General features: G+C 49.1%; 1 protein-coding gene across 5 annotated transcripts in view; it reads right to left on the bottom strand.

Annotated features, from left to right (window-relative positions):
• Window positions 1-17,028, bottom strand: part of LPIN1 (lipin 1) — a 121,560-nt gene that overhangs the window by 23,974 nt on the left and 80,558 nt on the right. For all 5 annotated transcript variants that reach the window (XM_082672908.1, XM_082672909.1, XM_082672910.1 and 2 more), the window contains 8 exons: window positions 14,462-14,591; window positions 12,801-13,116; window positions 11,603-11,696; window positions 10,751-10,941; window positions 9,629-9,722; window positions 8,778-8,847; window positions 5,603-5,695; window positions 2,468-2,547 (listed from right to left, as the gene is read on the bottom strand). In XM_082672908.1, the coding sequence (XP_082529034.1) occupies window positions 2,468-2,547; window positions 5,603-5,695; window positions 8,778-8,847; window positions 9,629-9,722; window positions 10,751-10,941; window positions 11,603-11,696; window positions 12,801-13,116; window positions 14,462-14,591 (1,068 nt within the window). The remainder of the gene's footprint in view (window positions 1-2,467; window positions 2,548-5,602; window positions 5,696-8,777; window positions 8,848-9,628; window positions 9,723-10,750; window positions 10,942-11,602; window positions 11,697-12,800; window positions 13,117-14,461; window positions 14,592-17,028) is intronic.

Here is a 17,028-nt window from a genome sequence, read left to right as displayed (position 1 = left end):
CCTGGGCTTCCCTGGTGGCGCAGTGGTTGAGAGTCCGCCTGCCGATGCAGGGGACACGGGTTCGTGCCCTGGTCCGGGAAAATCCCACATGCTGCGGAGCAGCTGCGCCCGTGAGCCATGGCTGCTGAGCCTGCGTGTCCGGAGCCTGTGCTCCGCAACGGGAGAGGCCACAGCAGTGAGAGGCCCGCGTACCGCAAAAAAAAAAAAAAAAAAAAAAAAAAAGATGAGCCTGTGTCTTCCAGGCCACCACAGAGCCACCCACCCTCCTGACCACAGGCACAGCCCATGTGGCCTTGTTGGGTTTCACGTTCTGCACCTCCTTTCTCATGAGGCTGCCGTGAGGATTAGATGAGCCAACACCTGCGGTGTGGGTGTCAGTCTTGTGCCCATTTCACAGATGAAGGAGGAAACACCGAGGGGCTGATGAATTCGCCAAAGATCATAGAGAAGAGTGACAAAGTCCCAGCTCATGCTGCCTCTTCTGCTTGGAAATTACTGCAGGACACAGAGGGTCTCAAAAAGAGCCCCAGGAGAGCAGGGTATTTCCAGTGCAGCCAAACTGCTGGTTTCAACTGCTCAGGACAGAAGGGTGGCATCTTTGCTTGTGTCTCCCTCCCTGGTTGCTCTGGGAACGGACAGCACGCTAGTTCCTTCCCTCAGATACGGAAAGGAGTTTACCCAAAGCCAGGACTCCAAGCCGGATCTGCCTGACTCCAAAGTCTGCCGTGTACATCCTGCTGCTTCAAACACCTACTTACCGAAAACCTACCGCCTTCTATCCTAGCGGCCTCCTACACCCCCTCAGGACCGCACATTTCTAGCCCGGGCTCCACCTGCCTTCCCCCCTCCAAGCTCACTCAAGGTACACTCAAAATTCCAGGTCAGGAAGGTATCCAGATAACCGTGCCGGAAAGCCCCTCCCCAGAGAATGAGCCAGAGATGGAGGGTGAAGATTGGAAAAGAAACACACAAGCTCTTCAACCCTGCTCCCTTGTCCAGGGCAGACCGGCAGGGGGTCAGGTGGGAAGGAACAGCGCCAGGGCACCAGCAGAGGGAACAGAAAGGGTGTCCTGTGATAGCATCCCAGCCGAGAGCCGGTCCTGCCATGCAGTTTTATCAGGTCCTGCACACTCTTCTCCACAGAGGACAAGAAAGAAATCAGACTGTTTCCTACGTGACACCTACATGAGTTTCTATTTCCAACAATGAGTTCTAGAAATAAAATAGTTTAAGATACAGAGCTCTGGCCAGGAATCCAAGGACTTGAAATCTAAGCCCGCCTCCCCTAGGAAACAACAATATACTGGAAAAATCTCATCAGTTCAGTAATAGCACATTGAAGACATGCCTGCTCTGGGTCAGCCGCTGGCTTGGCCTCTAAGCTATAAAGAGGATAGAGGGCTTCCCTGGTGGTGCAGTGTTGAGAATCTGCCTGCCAGTACAGGGGACACGGGTTCGAGCCCCGGTCTGGGAGGAACCCACATGCTGCGGAGCAACTAGGCCCATGAGCCACAACTGCTGAGCCTGCACGTCTGGAGCCTGTGCTCCGCAACAAGAGAGGCCGCGACAGTGAGAGGCCCGCGCACCGCGATGAAGAGCGGGCCCCACTCGCTGCAACTAGAGAAAGCCCTCACACAGAAACGAAGACCCAACACAGCCATAAGTAAATAAATAAATAAATTAAAAAATAATAATAATAAAAGGATAGAGATATGCATCTTGCCCTCAAGGAACATGTTAGCATCTTCTGCCTGCTAAATAAGAAACGCAACCCTGGGTTTCTCAAGCACAGGAATATCAGAAGGGTGAGGTCATATGTAAAAGGTGTTATACAAGCTCGGATCACTCAGCGTCAATATGCAGTAACACCGTCGAATTAGAGGGCGACGGCATGGCCCTCACAGTAGTTACCCTCAAATCCCGTACAAGTAGGTTACCCTGAAGACAAAACACGACTCATACGGTCCGTATTATCAAACTCTAAGGGCTCCTGTACCAAGTTAACATGAATCCCTATCAATACTTAGGAAAGTATCAATGTAGGTCCTGGTAAGTGTTTCAACTCCAGAGAAAGGCAAGTTCCTTCAGAAGGGCAACTTGTTTTCATGCCCGTTAACGCCGCTGTTCAACCTCATCATCATTATTTACCACCACTGCTCCCACCTTCTGTAAACGGAGGGCTAGCACATGCCAAGAGCACGAGGGGTGCTCGTTACGTCGTCTCATGCACGCCTCACGTTTACTTTGGAAATTCGGTATCTGAGGAGTAAGCGCTTCCATCTGATTCTTGGGAACAACCATTTGAGTAAATTGCTCCAGGTCATTGAGTAAAGGACAGAGCCAGGTCTGCAACCCAGGTCCGTCCGGGTCCAAGGCCCGGGCTATTCGGTGAACGCTGTCAGCATCTGTGCCTTGACCGTAGACACGGAAAGGAGCCGCAACGCCCCAAGGTGACTTGGCACTGTACCTGGTGGCCATGCCCAGCTGTGACGGCTGCTCCCCAGTGCTGTGGCTCTTTCCTGCTAGGCACTGCTCTGGCTTACTTTCCTGGAGAAGAAGAAGACAAAGAATCATGAACACACCAAAGGGAAACCACCTACACAACCACTGGCGCTCTGTGACGGGCTCCTCAAAGTCCAGAGCAGGGCCCCAGTGCCCTCCCCAACGGCAACGCCCCCACAGGGATGGTGGGTCCTAGTTACTGCTTTGCTTAGCCGTCTACAATTAAGCTGAGAAGTATTTTTGACAAAAATAAGTCTGTTTTCCATAAGTATTCTTGGCACCAAACCAAACTTCATAATCACTGTAGCTTATGCAAATGCTCTATCAAGGGCTGCTTGGATACGCGAGGGCTTTCAAAATATTTTCTTATAATTGCTGATAGAAATGCCTGAAAATATTTTCACACCATATTTTGCCTGAGAAAAACATGGGCGCATTCTCTTTCTCAATACCGCATGCTCTTAATAGAAGATGCTCCTTTGATGTACTGGAAAGAGCTTTGGAATTCTAAGAGCTCTGGGCTCAGTCCTGCTTCCCTGGCTTAGGAACCTCGGGCAAGTCATGCAACCTTCTGGAGCCTCGTTTCCTCACCAGCAACACAGGGATGGTGACATGCCTCTCCTAGTGCTGCCATGGGGACCACAGAGATGCTGCAAATAAACACAGAGCCTGGCCCACAGCAGGCAAGGGAGGAGGAGAACATCCACGAGCCCCACAGACGTCACAGGAAGTCATCACAGGCCAGACACGTGTGTCAAAGGCCACAGAATTTACAAATTTCACGATCTGTGGTCATTTGGTCAGGGGGTAGAGATTGATGTTTTCAATGTGAATAAAGAAAATGAGTGATAGAAACTGTGTAACAGGGTGATGAGCTTAACATTTGATGGGGACAAGCTATTTTCAAATATTCTTTAGCTTTTTATAAGCATGCAAATAATTGATGTGAGAACAGGCCCAGTAATGTTTAATTTATCTGTTGAGGCAGGTAACTTAGCCGCCACTATTAACAATTCTTTATTAGACCAGCACAAAAATGTGTATCTATCTGAAATATATTTCAGGTTTTTAAGAGATTTCATAACTCTTCCTTATTGCATGCCGTATTCTCCTCAGTTCCAACTAATGAAACTCCGGACACTCTGCAAAAATAGGTCTCTGAAGTAGCCTTCTTCTTAAATTCTCGAACATTCTGCTCTCCAGTAAGAGAATCAGAAAGGCCCCTTACACCTTAAGTCTCCTAAAGTAAAGCGCGTGCTTGCTCCACCGTGTTTATACCCCTTGGAGATAATGGGACAGTCAGTAAAGCTCAGGTATGCCAACAGAAAATGCCCAAGAACAGTTTTATCTTGATGAAACCCTCCCAACAGTCTCTTTCCCTTTGAACTAATGAAATAAACAAACTGAGCTCCTGGGATTTCTTTTACTCTTATAATAACCAACTTGACCGCTGCCCTTGGGGTTTCTTCACGCTAGATTCCAAAAGTACAATCAGCATTCCCTCAAATATCTGCCGAACCCCTGCTCTGGGTCCCAAAACGGGTGCTCGGGAGACCCCAGGGATCCAAGCCACGAGCACGTGTGGTCTCTGCCTTCATGGAGTTCAGGGTCTGGAGGGGACACAGGGATGTTAATCAAATAGTCGTACTAATCGGGGTATAATTATAAACGACGAGAAAACCTGTGAAGGAAAAGTTCACAGGCAGGGTCAGGAGAGCAGAGAACAGCAGACTAGACTAACCTGCCCAGAAAGGGCCATTTGAGATGCTAGTTAATTAAGTGAAGAAGGGTGACAGGGGTCCTAAGAACACTAGGCAGAGAAGTAACACATGCAAGAGTCCTGGGGTAGAAGGTACTTTCAGCCAGGGACACCAAAGCACAGAGGCCAGGGGGAGAATGGCAAAGGGTGAGGCTCTACAGAGGCAGGGGCCAGGATACACAAGTCCTGTAGACCATGCTAGGGATACTGGTCTTAATTACAAGAGCGCTGGGAAACCACGGAAAGCTTTTAAGCAGGGAGAAATATAAATGGGGCCATTATACTACATAGACCAATGCCAACTGCAGAGAATGAGGAAGAAAGGGCAAGAATGGATACAGAAAGACCGTTTGGAAGCAATCCTCGGAGGGAAGGTGGCAGCCTTGAGTTGTGGGGTGTGGAGCTAGAGAGAAATGGAAAGCCTGAGCGATATTTAGGATGGTAAACTGACAGGAGGGGTGAGGGAAGAAGGAAGTGCTAACCTGTGGGTGGACAGTGTGCCATTTGCTGACGGTGGTCCAACAAAGGAAGAACTCTAGAGAAAACCATCAGATCGATTTCAGAAATGACAAGTTTGAAGTACCTGAAGCGTCCACGTGGAGGTATCTGCCTAGCTGGCTATCTGATAAACGGACATGGAGTACAAAACGCCCTCCTTGTTAATAAAAATGGAGTCATCACATGGGCGTGAATGAGGTTGCCTAGGGAAAAACAGGCAGTCGAAGCAGGAGAGAAGGCTCTAAGACAACCCTCGAGGACCCACTTACAAAGGGGCTGAGCCAGGGGAGGAACAGCCCCCGAGGCGGGGGGGAAGACCAGGCAGACACACTGGCACAGAAGCCAAGCAAAGAAAGTGCTTCCAGAAATAGGCTGAGAGGTTGGCAAAGATCTGAAACAAATTATAGGCATTTATAGAAATGGAAACCAAAGCCACTGAAGTGGAACGACTAATGGGAATTAGTCTAGGCTGTAAGTCTACCTCGTTAAAACTGTTCTCACAAGCAACAGGAAGATATTTAACTTAAAAAAAAAAAATTAAACATCACGTTGAATCTCTTCTTTTTACAGATGAAGACACATTTCAGAGCAGGAGTGACCCGACCACGGTCCCCAGGCTGAGAGGTAACAGAGCCAGGAGGTGACGGCAACTCTGCTCACCGCTCCGGGCCCTTCTCCACCTCCCCTCATTCTGTGCTGCCTTTGCGTACCCTGTGGCAGGCCTGGCTCTTGCACACTCAGTGTGATGGCTTCTTTCACTGACACGCGCATGGAGACAAACCCTACTACCCAAACCCCAAATCTGCTGAGCTAAGTAGGAACACTCTTGTTTTTCAGACTCACCTCTTTGATTGTGCTGTTTCTTCCCCTCCATGAAAACCACCATCTTCCTCCCTTTCTGGGCATCTTATCCCTCATGATAGATTCCACCGTGGCCTGTTTTAAATGGATGGTAACATAAATAATGGAACCAAAAAAAGATCAACTTAGCACATTCAAACCAAAAGACACACACATGCAAATTAAAGTAAGATTTAAAAAAAAAAAAAAAAATCAGAGAAAACACAACATACTATTTGTGAATTAAAAATTTTTGAGAAGCAAAACCTAATGGAGTCCAAAATTACATTAAGATAACTTAAGCATGAAGACTTAAGAAGATGTTAAAGGAATCAACAAACAACAAATAAAATACAACACAACAACAACAGAAAAAGAAAGCATTGAAAATCATTAGTGATTAGTCAGACCAGAAGTTTTCAAATTAAAGTGGTTTACTGATTAAGATATTGTTATTCTCAATAAGATGATTGTAAAATAAAAAATGAAATGATTAACATGAGGTACAGGGTAAACAGTCTTCCATAAAAGGTAAAACGCACAGGATCTTTTTAGCAAATGTAAGTTTCCAAATTGTGGCACACTGAGTATTAATAGATGCATCTGATTTAAAAGCTCAAGCATTAGAAAGAAAATTCATACTCTTGCCCTAAATAAATGCCAATGGAATAGGAGGAGATTAAATGTTAATTAATAATTTTCTTTGTAAACCAACTGTACTTTAATAAAATAAATTTTAAAAAAATAATTATAATTTTCCACATATTTCCAAAGAACAAAATAGCCATCTTGAGGCTAATTCCAGGACCAAGGTAAATGTTATCTAATTTCCTTTCCTTGGTTTACAGAACTATCAGGTAGCTGATACCTCAGCTAGTGATGAAAGAAAGATTTAAGTCTTTCAACCGAACGAGTTGCAGGTAAGTGGAAAGAGAAATAATTCACATATTTAGCCTGACGTGTGCTTCTTTCTATCATTTAAAAATCCCTACCTGACACAAAAGAAAACCACAAAATACACCAAAAAGCAAACCACGCATACCCAATTCACGAACAGGACAAGTCATGAAGATGTCAATTGCCCTATTCCATCCATAAATATAACAAAACTCCAATTAAACAAAACTAACAGGATTCTTTCCAAACCTAGACAAACTGATTCTAAAGTTCAATTATAAAACAAACAAACAAAACTCGCCAAGAAAACTCAGACAGAATAATAAGTAGGCATGAGCCTTAATAAAATTTATTTTATTAAAATACATTTAAAAACCATAGTATTTAAAAGAACGCAGTGTTGGGACATGAGTAAACATGTTGATGCAACAGAAGACAAAGTCCAGAGATAAATCTAAATTCACGGAGGAAGTAGTCATATGATAGAGTTGTAACTGCCTATCAGGGGGAGAAAGAGTTATCTAATGAAAGGTATCGGGATAATTAGGTAGCTTTGACAGACCCTCTCGGTTCTTCCCTGGGTGAATCATCCCCTTTCTTTCTTGCCAACATAGCCAACACTTTGCTCGAGAACCAGACTACACTGTACAGGATGTTCTGGGAAGGCAGGCTCACCTCCAGGGGAGGAACTTCGATGGGTCAGCACCACTTCGACTGGCCCTTCCACCGTGTTGCCAACAACTGGCTTGGAGGTGGTCATGTGACCAAGTTGTGGCCAATGAAATGTGAGAAGCCTGCCTCTATCCTTCCTATTTTGGATGCGAGATGATGGGTAAAACAGTCATCTTGGGATCGTAAAGGGGAAGCCAAGGAAATCAAAGAAGCTCACCCAGACTCATCAAGCCTGAAACTACCAACCTCTAACATTCGTACTGTGGCAGATAATAAACCCCTATTATTTTAGGCACTTGTAGTCACTCTGTTTCTTGCAACCAAAGCGTCCTGATTCAATAACCAGCTGAAGAGAAAAAAAAAACCAACTGATTTGGGTCCTGACACCTCACTCATGACTCTCAAAATATCCAAGTGTGATACAAAACCCAGCAGCCACAAAAGAAAACGGTGAAAAATTCTACATATAAAGATAAATTCTGTATTAGATAAACACTGAAAACAGAACGCAAAAAATTACTGACAACCTGTAGGAAGATTGAGAACGCCTACCACAAAGACTAATTTCTTTAAGTGCAGGAGGCATTTCTTTTTCCATGAACTTTATCACTAAACACCTAGTGCATTGTTCTTTCTTCTTTTTGAGCTGTTCAGAGCTGAGACACGTAACATACAAGTCTGTCCTGGGCCACAGATGCTATGGAGAAGCTGCCGAGGACAAAACAAAACCCGCTCTGGAGAACATGCCCTCGGCCCCGTCCAACAAAGGATACTCACAGATAAAGCACCACCAAGGACGAGGTCACAATCCCAAAGCACGCACACACACAACCACAAAGGAGCGAGCAGGGGCTCAACGAAGTCGGATTAGACCTTCAGGAACCTCAGAGATGAGAGTTCCGACAGACCACAACATCCACGGCAGCACAAAGCGCTCGCTAAGCACATGAAGGAGGCAAGCGTGAGACGTGGCCTCTGCAGCAAAAAGAACGTAGCATCTGGTAGAAAGACTCAACGCCGGAAAACGGTCAATCCCAGGCGAGGCCCAGGGAGCCGGCAGGGGGAGGATGCGGGCACAGCGGGGCCGCGGCGGTGCGTCTGCCCCTCGCCCTGCCTCTTCCCTGCAGCCGCTCACCTGCGCTCAGGTGCAGCTACGAGCTGCCCAGAGCCCGCACCTGCTCCTACTCGGCCCATCGGCCCCAGACCCGCTTCCTGGCTGAGGGACGCCTGATGCTAACGGTGGCACCTGGCACCTGGTACAGCGCCTCCCTGCGCCCAACCCTGCTGCCTGCTCCCACCCTTTCTCCCCTCATCTCCCTTGGGCTCAGACGTCGGCCCGTCTGCTCTGCCTCCACCTGTGTCCCTGGCACGGCGGGTGCGGGGACAGGGGACTGGAGGGGGCAGGGCTCAGACCGGCACTGCCTTGATTGCGAGGATGGGGGAAGGACAGTCAAGGTGCAAGAGAGACCCTGACGTTTACACCCTTGGACTTCCAAACAGCACAGTGTAATTCACCTCGTGGTTTCTAAATTAAAAGCTAAGTTCCAACCCCCCACATTCATCTCGCCATCATTTTCCATGTCCCTTTCTGTCTCATGGTAAAGCTCACCTTTGGCAAAGGTTTCTGGAAGGCCTGCATCGCCAGGAGCAGAGGTGCCGCCGTCGTCCAGTTATAGTACCTGACACGAAACAACAAAAAAGATGTCAGAAGACCAAGGCTCAGACTGAAAACCTCATGTCCTGAGAAGCGGTCGTGGAAGGCTCTGGAACCCCAGCTGGGTCCTTAAAGAGCCCATGACTGTGGCCAGCACCCCGGCCCAGCCCCCCCTACATGCCCCACCCTTGCAGGAGCCCCTCCTCCATCAAACCCACAGCGGCCACGGCCGTCTGGCACGACACACGGTGTGGCGGGCGACCAAGAGGCCAGCTGAGAGCAGCCCTCGCCCCGCAGCGCATCAACCACCAACGCGCTGGGGCGTTTCTTGCCACCTTTCAAGGAAAAGAAAACTAGGGCCCTCAGTTAACACATAAACATCCATGGCTTCCTCTTGGAGAGAAAAGTTTGCCAACAGTCTGTAAAAACACGTGCACGCCCCTTGACCCTAGACAACGAAGCTTTCACGGGGTGTGTGCACAGTCTATCGTGCGACACCCGCGCATCATACGGGCCGAGCCCCACGGGCCAAGGTTGTGACATCACACCTCCCATCATGAAATCTCATGCAGGTGAGTGTAGACGCCCGGGGATCCAGTTACGTCAACGCTCTCGCTATATGGTGACGCAGCATTTTGCCAAGAGTGACACAGCATTTTGCCAAGAGTGAAGAGACAGCAGTAGACTTTTAACAGAGACTTAATTTCACATATTTCCAAGAGCTATCGTCCAGGTCTCTAGAGTGGAGAAACTGAAGCTGAAGCATTAGCACACGACAGCTGAAATGACTTTCGGGAGCAACTTACTTATTCCCGATCTTCACCACAAGATTGGGGTCGTCAATGAGGGCAGGGTTGTCCACAAACTGCTGATATGACACGGCTTGTTCCAAAAACGCATCTGCGAAAGCAAGCATAGGGAAAACATAAGGAAAATTTGGTTCAAAAACCAGGCCTGTTTTTCAGTCGCTCATGTTCACAGGTATTTTGAGAGTTTATACATTCCAACTGTGCAGACAATCCTATAAAATCTATTTGCAAAGGGGGCTTCCGTTACTTTGGGGGCAGTGTCTGCACATAAATGGAGGGAGGTGGGGCGTTCGGAGGATGGGGGGCAGGCTGACCCTTAATCAGTGCACACGCGCTTACGCGGCAGCAGGCGCGTGGGACTATGGTAAACACACGTGTCTGCAGAAGCAGACGATCGGGGAGCAGGGCTCAAGGTCCGGCCACCCGGGTTTAAGTCACAGTCACTGGTGTGACTCAGTTCCCTCACGTGTAACGTGGGAATAGGAACCTCACCTACCCCCTCGGTAGTCGTGAGGATGAACAAGTCACAAATGAAAGCACGGTGACCTGCCTAAGGCAGGTTGGGGGTGGGAAACACCCAGGGCCACCAGGGCCAGGAATCATCAGCTGGAATGGCTGACTGCATCGACTGGGGGTCTCAGGGCCACCTCACCACATAACTGGCCTAAGATGCTGGGACACCACTGTTATAAGTAGGGTGGGTGCCCCCTTCGGATGCAGCCGGGATGTGTCCCAGCACTTGCTCAGACATCCCTCCCTCCTCCGGCACTTCTGCACACTTGCAACGTACTGCGTTTTCCCCGTGTTGACGCTGCCGCCCTGGGACACCCCTTGCAGGACGGGCACACGCTGTGCTCTGCGAGCACACTTGACGACCCGTGACCCCAGTGGCTTTGCTGTCGCCTGGAGCCACGTGTGACCCACAGAACCCTGAGGTCAGCCAACTGCCAGGCAGCAACATTCGGGTCCTGAGCAACAGTGGGTCACGTGTGCTCCACTAACCGGGCCAGAGAACATCGCCCGTGACCTGAACGCATTCTAGGAGCCCAGGCTTCGAGCCGTTCCCAACAGCGGCCACCAGGGGGAGCTCTTGGCTTAAGCCCGGCTCCGGGACGGTACCTTTGGTGATCTCCCTGTTGTCGCTGAGGCCGCCGCACAGGGAGATGGCGATGGACGGCAGGTCCCTCAGGCTGTCCGAGGTGCTCTCCATGCCACTGTCAGCGCCAGAGCTGCCCACGGACTGCGGGGACTGGTTGGCTGAGCGGGCTCCGCTGTCGCTGGCGTGTTTTGTGAGCCCAGAAGCGTCTCCGCTGGAAGCAGAAGAGTGGAACGGGCTGTGAGGTCTCACATGGGTATCAAGGGGCTCTGGCAATCAGAGGAGCCAATGATTTCATCCCAGGACAGACTTTCATTCAGGCACCATGACAAAGACAGACAAGCTCAGTGAACGACCTCAGGAGGGAAGACGGTCATTTTTGGCCTCTACGTCTCCCTGCACCCTCTCCCAGACACACTGAAACCAACGGAAGAGAAAGCACGCTGTCCTGAGAGGCCACAGTCCTCTGCTACGTGCTCCGAGGATCTGGCCCTCCCTGCAAATCACGGGAGAACTGAAGATGGGCCCCCAATGGCCACGGGGGACTCTCCCCTGGGGAGGGACAGGGCCACACAGCTGCCCGCTCTTGGCCACTGATTCGCGCTGCGGGCCACTGACCACTGCGACACCACCCTGGTGCCATCGGGGAGGTGGCCTCGTGCCTGCGTTCCCGCTCAGATGCCACCCGGGGACACGCCCACCCACTCTCATCTCCACAGAGGGTCCACTGCTTTCACTGGTTTCTTCTCACAGTAAAACGTGAGCCTCCCGCGGCCTTTGCTCACTCACTTTCTAATCAAATGTAAGGAAAAAGCGGACTCCTGGATTAATATTCAGATTACAGAAAATGATACGAAGAATAAAAAGGTTGTTACTTTTTGGGAAAATACAGGGCAGCGACTTCAGGATCCATGTCTGTGAGGTCATCCAAGTAGACGCCGTCGGCACCAAGGTGTCTGCTCCGTTTGTCTAAAACAGCAAAGGGGTCAGATCAGAGCACCGTTCTCCAGAGACAACCTCATGGACTTCTGAGCGTCTCCAGAAAGGGCACTTGAGCACAGTGTGCAGATTCGCTCAGAAGTGCCCAAACTGCAAGAAACCCAAGAGCTGGAAGCCAGTGGCACAGCGTCGCCACCGAGGCCGACGGCCCAGGTTCGCATGCGGCTCCCACCCTCGCCAGCCGTGTGGCCTGGGCCGGTCGCCTAACTTCGCTGAGCCTCAGCTCCCCAGCTGGGAAGGACCTGAAGAGTACTAAGCACTCGATATACTGACACCATTACTATTGTTATTATTATTGGTATTAATGGTATTGGCTTTGTTATTATTATTATTACTAAACAATAACGCTTTCATTAAGCACTTCCCCATCGAGACTCTGAAGCACAGTACCCTAATGAGGGTACCATCGGCCCCTGGGCACCATGACTGCAGCCTTCCAGTTTACTTCTGCTGGAGAATTACGTCACTGGTTCATACAAACCTAGAACACTGCACAAAGCCACACGGCTAACAGACAGGCTTAACGTCATTCCTCCAGACAGGCAACCAGGCGGCCATTCAGCTATATGTAAGGAGCCCCCACTATGTGCCAACCACTATTCTAAGTACCACGGAAACAGGTAAACAGACCAAAAAGATTCTTGACCTTGTAGAGCACATATGTTCTAGTAGGGAAGTCAGGCAAAAAAAGAAACAAAGGATCATTTGAAATAGTGACACACAGTACGCAGAAATTAAAACAGGATAATGCACTAGAGAGAAACTAGGGGCAAGGGGAGAGGGGGCACAGATTAGCTTAGTCATCAACGTCTTGTGCAGTCCCAGCGTGTGCTGGACCCCAGCACCCCTGACCTGCACAGGGCGGGGCTCACCACACCATCCCCGAGGCCTCCTTCAGGCCGGATTTTCTATGACTAAATTCTGAGAACTCACATATTCAGCAAAAGGGTACGGACCGAACAGGAGAGATGTCCTGTTTCCACTCTGAAGCACCCCGAACTTTGCGGGAAAGAAGCTGTAGTTTGCCGAGCCCCAAGTTCGCAGGAGGGAGCTGGGAAGCGCCGGCATTCTCACCCTTTTTCCTAGAAGGCGAATCCGTCTTGCTGGCTGTGGGGGCAGCACTGGCGGAGAGGGCTTTGGACTCTTCAATCGTAGGCAACGGGGGCGCTGCAGCTCCTAAGGCCTCAATGTCTTCTTCGTTCGCGAACTGAATCTCCGTCTGCGGATTGTTCTGCTCCAACAGCGGCTGCACGGGAGACGCCCCAGCCAGTGTCGGTGACTGGTCACTAAACGCGTCTGAAGATTCACTGTGGATGGCTTGAAAGTGCATCTCATCACAGACTTTTCTACTGTTCAGCGGGCTGGACTCTTTCATCTTGTGTGCAGATGACTAGATCAAAGGGGCAGGGAGGGAGAGAGAAGGTCAGAGAGAAACTGAGTCACCAAAGAACAACCGGGCAGGCAAGGATCTCCAGAGCCATGCCCACACTTGGCAGGACACGGTGAAGCCTCGGAAGTCACCTGGTGATTCCGTACCTGCCAAAAGGTCTGGAAACCAAGGACAGTACTTCCAAAGTGAATGAACTTTCACAGAAAACATCAACTACCAAAGAGCAGTGAGTGAGATTAGCAACAGAACGCAAACGTCCAGCAGGAAAATGGGAAGTGTATTCACACCACAGGGCGTTTGCAGTAATAAGAATAACAAGTGAATTACGATTACACCCAACAACATGATGAATCTTGCAAAACTAATCTCTGCTGTTAGAGTCAAGATTGGGTTTATCCTGGGGGTTTGGGGGGGGAGGGCGGACGGTCAGTTGGAACAGTAACTGCAAAGGGTTGGAGGGTTTCCAAGTTCTGATTTAGCCCCATTTCCTGGCCTGGGTGCAAGTCACGTGGACACGTTCACAGTGTGAAAATTTACTGATCTCAGCACTTAGGATCTGGGTATTTCTCTGCCCGTGTGTTATATTTCAACGAAGTCTACCCCCCCAAAACGTGAATGAACAAGGGCAGACTTGGTGGCTGGTTCACATGAGTGGGAAATTAGCATTTCTGTCTCTATCTCTCCAAGGAGTTTCCAGTTATGGAAAAGATTTATCCAAACAGAAACCGAAATGCCATTTGTGGGCCAGAAAGTGGGGAGAGGGTATGCATTTCTGTATCTGATCCCACAGCTTCGAACACAAATGGAAACAATGCAACAGCGGATCTGTGGCCGGAACTGTTTCGCCAGAAGAAGTGATGGGTTTGCACTTTCGTGCCGTTTCTCCAGTAACAAACGACGTGAATTTGTAAAGATGGTTGGCTGGGTCAGCACTACCACTTGTGGGCAGAGAAGTCATCATTTTCCGTGAAAGTTAAATAACATAGAAAGCGAATTAACCCCCAACTCCAGCCGCAACAGACCTAGTCTCCAAAGAGCTGCCCTTCTTGAGTCATAATAGAAATGCTTTCCATCTTCACTCACTCACTCATTCATTTATTCATATCACAAAGATTTACTGGGGATACAAGAGGCCATAGCATCTTCCAAGGATCTTACAATATTATTATTTTTTTTTAAAAAAAGCCCCAGCTTGCGATATAATAATATAATTCAAGGTTCTTGTAACACATTGGAATATGAAATAAAATTTCTTGAAAGAAAGAACTGTGCCCATTACATGTTTTTCCAAACTACCTTCGGTGCGTAGCAGAATTGAGCAGGCGGCGGGCAGGGGGGAACTTACCTTTGCGGCTTGGGGCAATTCTCCCCAAAGCCAGAGCATTTCTAGATTATCCTTTTGCATTGTCCTGTCCACAGACTTGCTGACCAATTCCGAATCACTTTTAGGTGTTGAAGGTCGGGAAACTGAAGGACTTAAGAAAACACAAATGCATGATTAAAGTGGGAAGGGAAACATTTAAAACTTGTTTTTGGCCCAGAATTCTAGGGTTCAGGAGAGCCCAGAAAAATGCACCCAACCCGCCACTGCCTTATGTCCACGGCTTCATGACTATCCCCTCTGTGGCCACCAGGGGTCGACAGAACACGCGCCAAGGGGGAAGGTGCTCCCAATTTGCATAGCCCTGTCCCAACCTGCCGCCAAATTCCAAGTAAGTAAGGATGAAAAGAAGGAGCATTTAAAAGGGCAAGTTGGAAAAAAGAGAGATGGAACGGGAAACTGATCATGGGCCAACTTTACCACAAATAACTCACTAACGTGGCAGGGACCTCCAAGCTGAGATTTTGCAAAATATTATATCTTCCAAGAATACTTCAAAGATTCCTATTTGCTAAGCTCTTCCTGCAACAACACATCATGATGCTTAATTCTCAGACCAGCTTTTAAGTGGCTGTAACTTGGGTTTGCCTCTCTGCGTTTTCTACATTTTCATTCCTGAGCCCTGAGCCGTCATACCTCTGTCCAAGCACAGAAACCATCACCTTATCTACAGAGTTCTCACAGCCTTCTAAGCAACAACCGGAGGAGAAGGAAGACCCATTTGATTATCTCTGGTCTTCCGTCTCCTGCACCATTTCCTCTAAGATGACAGTTTTAAATGATGTGAGAAAGAAAGCCCCTGTAATTTTCCTTTTGCACCTTCTCTCACAGACCTCACACAGTCTCCCCTAAGTCACCTCTCATCCACGTGCTTGGTTTCATTTATCTGCTCGAGTTAGATGTCAGCTCCAAGGGAACAGAACTTTCCTGCCAGGACAAGGAGAGCCCGTGGAGGACACACAGCCATGTTTCAGACAAACAGGGACCCTGAATGGCTAAACTGCTCCTGGCTCTCTTTAGTCCAGCCATTCGGACAAACAGACTAAATGCTGCTTCTCGCCATCGTTTCACACTGAGGGGGACGCTGGCTGGTTCCTCCTCCCTGGGCGCCCGGTGCCCTCCACCCATGTCAACGGCACGTGGCAGCCCTCGGGCTCCGCTTGGCCAGTCTGCGTAGAGGAGGACCCTGAGATAGCATACCGTGGGCGTGTAAACGATGGGACACCTCTACACGCATGAGCGTGCATGCGTGCGTGCACACACACACACATACACACACACGCACTCGTGCCCATAAGGAAGGAGTCCCCCGAGAAGGAACGCTGGGCCCTCCAGACATCTGAGAGGTGAAGCGTTCATCACCTCCGATCTGTCTTGCTTCCTCTAGTTTCCTAAGTCTGCTTTTCTCCAAAGGGTCAGTGCTTTTCTGGCACCGAAGCGTCCAGAATTACACGTTCAGCATCAGTGACATGCGCAAATGGAGCGCTGTGGCCTCCAGAGAGGGGCCTTTGTGCCGACAACTGTGACCTGGGTCATTCTTTCTCCAGAGGCATCACGGGGGAAAATCTATCGTAACTGGCTTCCCACCCTCATCGGCGCTGCACCCAAACCTCAAATTATTTGTTTGAAAAGAACACAATTTATTTATATTTTGTTATAAATTCTCTGGAACAATACATCGTCTTACCCACTGCACAAAATGAAGTCAAGCCCTTTAGACTGGGCCTGCTCTGGAGACAGGTGTTGGCAAACGTTTTCTCTAAGACGCCAGGTAGCAAGAATTCCAAGCTTTGTGGGTTATGTGATCTTTGCAGCAACTACTCAATTCTGCCCGCGCGGTGCAAAGGCAGCCACAGACGACATATGGACAAACTGGCTGTGCCCCATAAAACTTTACAGAAACAGAGGGTGGGCCGGACTGGGGCCACGGGCTGTAGTTTACCAAACCCCACTCTAGAAGAATGCACACACTGAACACGGCTCTCTGTCACCCCGCTCAACTCCAGAATCCCTAACATTCTGATCCTGTGATAAAAGTTACAAGCCATACGGTTTCCATAGAGGCATGCAGGTGGGCAAATTCATATTCACAAAGGACCCGGCCCTGTGTGAGCCATAAGCCAGACGTGCCACCTCTCACGTTCACTGTGCCACTACAGTAAACGCTGGCCCCCAGGCCGCACCAGCCTCTCGGAAGGATGCTGCACCCAAATACGTGAGCACAGTCGGCGCCCTTGTTGAGAGAATTCAGATAGACAGAAGATGAATTAGGAAAAAGACTCCCAATGCTGACTGTGATCGATGAGAAAGATGGTTCCAAAATTTCTAATACGATTACCAAATATTAGACTTTTAAGATAAGGGTTGTTCAAAAGTAAGCTTCAAGGTCACTGATTGATTTTCATAACGAATGCATTTATTAGCCATAATAGTTTTCAGCATTTTTCCTGAAATCCCAATCAGGGACATCCGTTATAACTGCTCACAACTTAGCTGACCTCATTTGAAAGTGGCCTTTCTTCTGCACAGTA

The sequence above is a fragment of the Grampus griseus genome (genome assembly GCF_964374135.1).
Source record: "Grampus griseus genome assembly, chromosome: 15".
NCBI lineage: Eukaryota > Metazoa > Chordata > Mammalia > Artiodactyla > Delphinidae > Grampus > Grampus griseus.
Note: the sequence above shows the minus strand (reverse complement) of the source record. Positions and strands in the feature narration are given on the sequence as shown.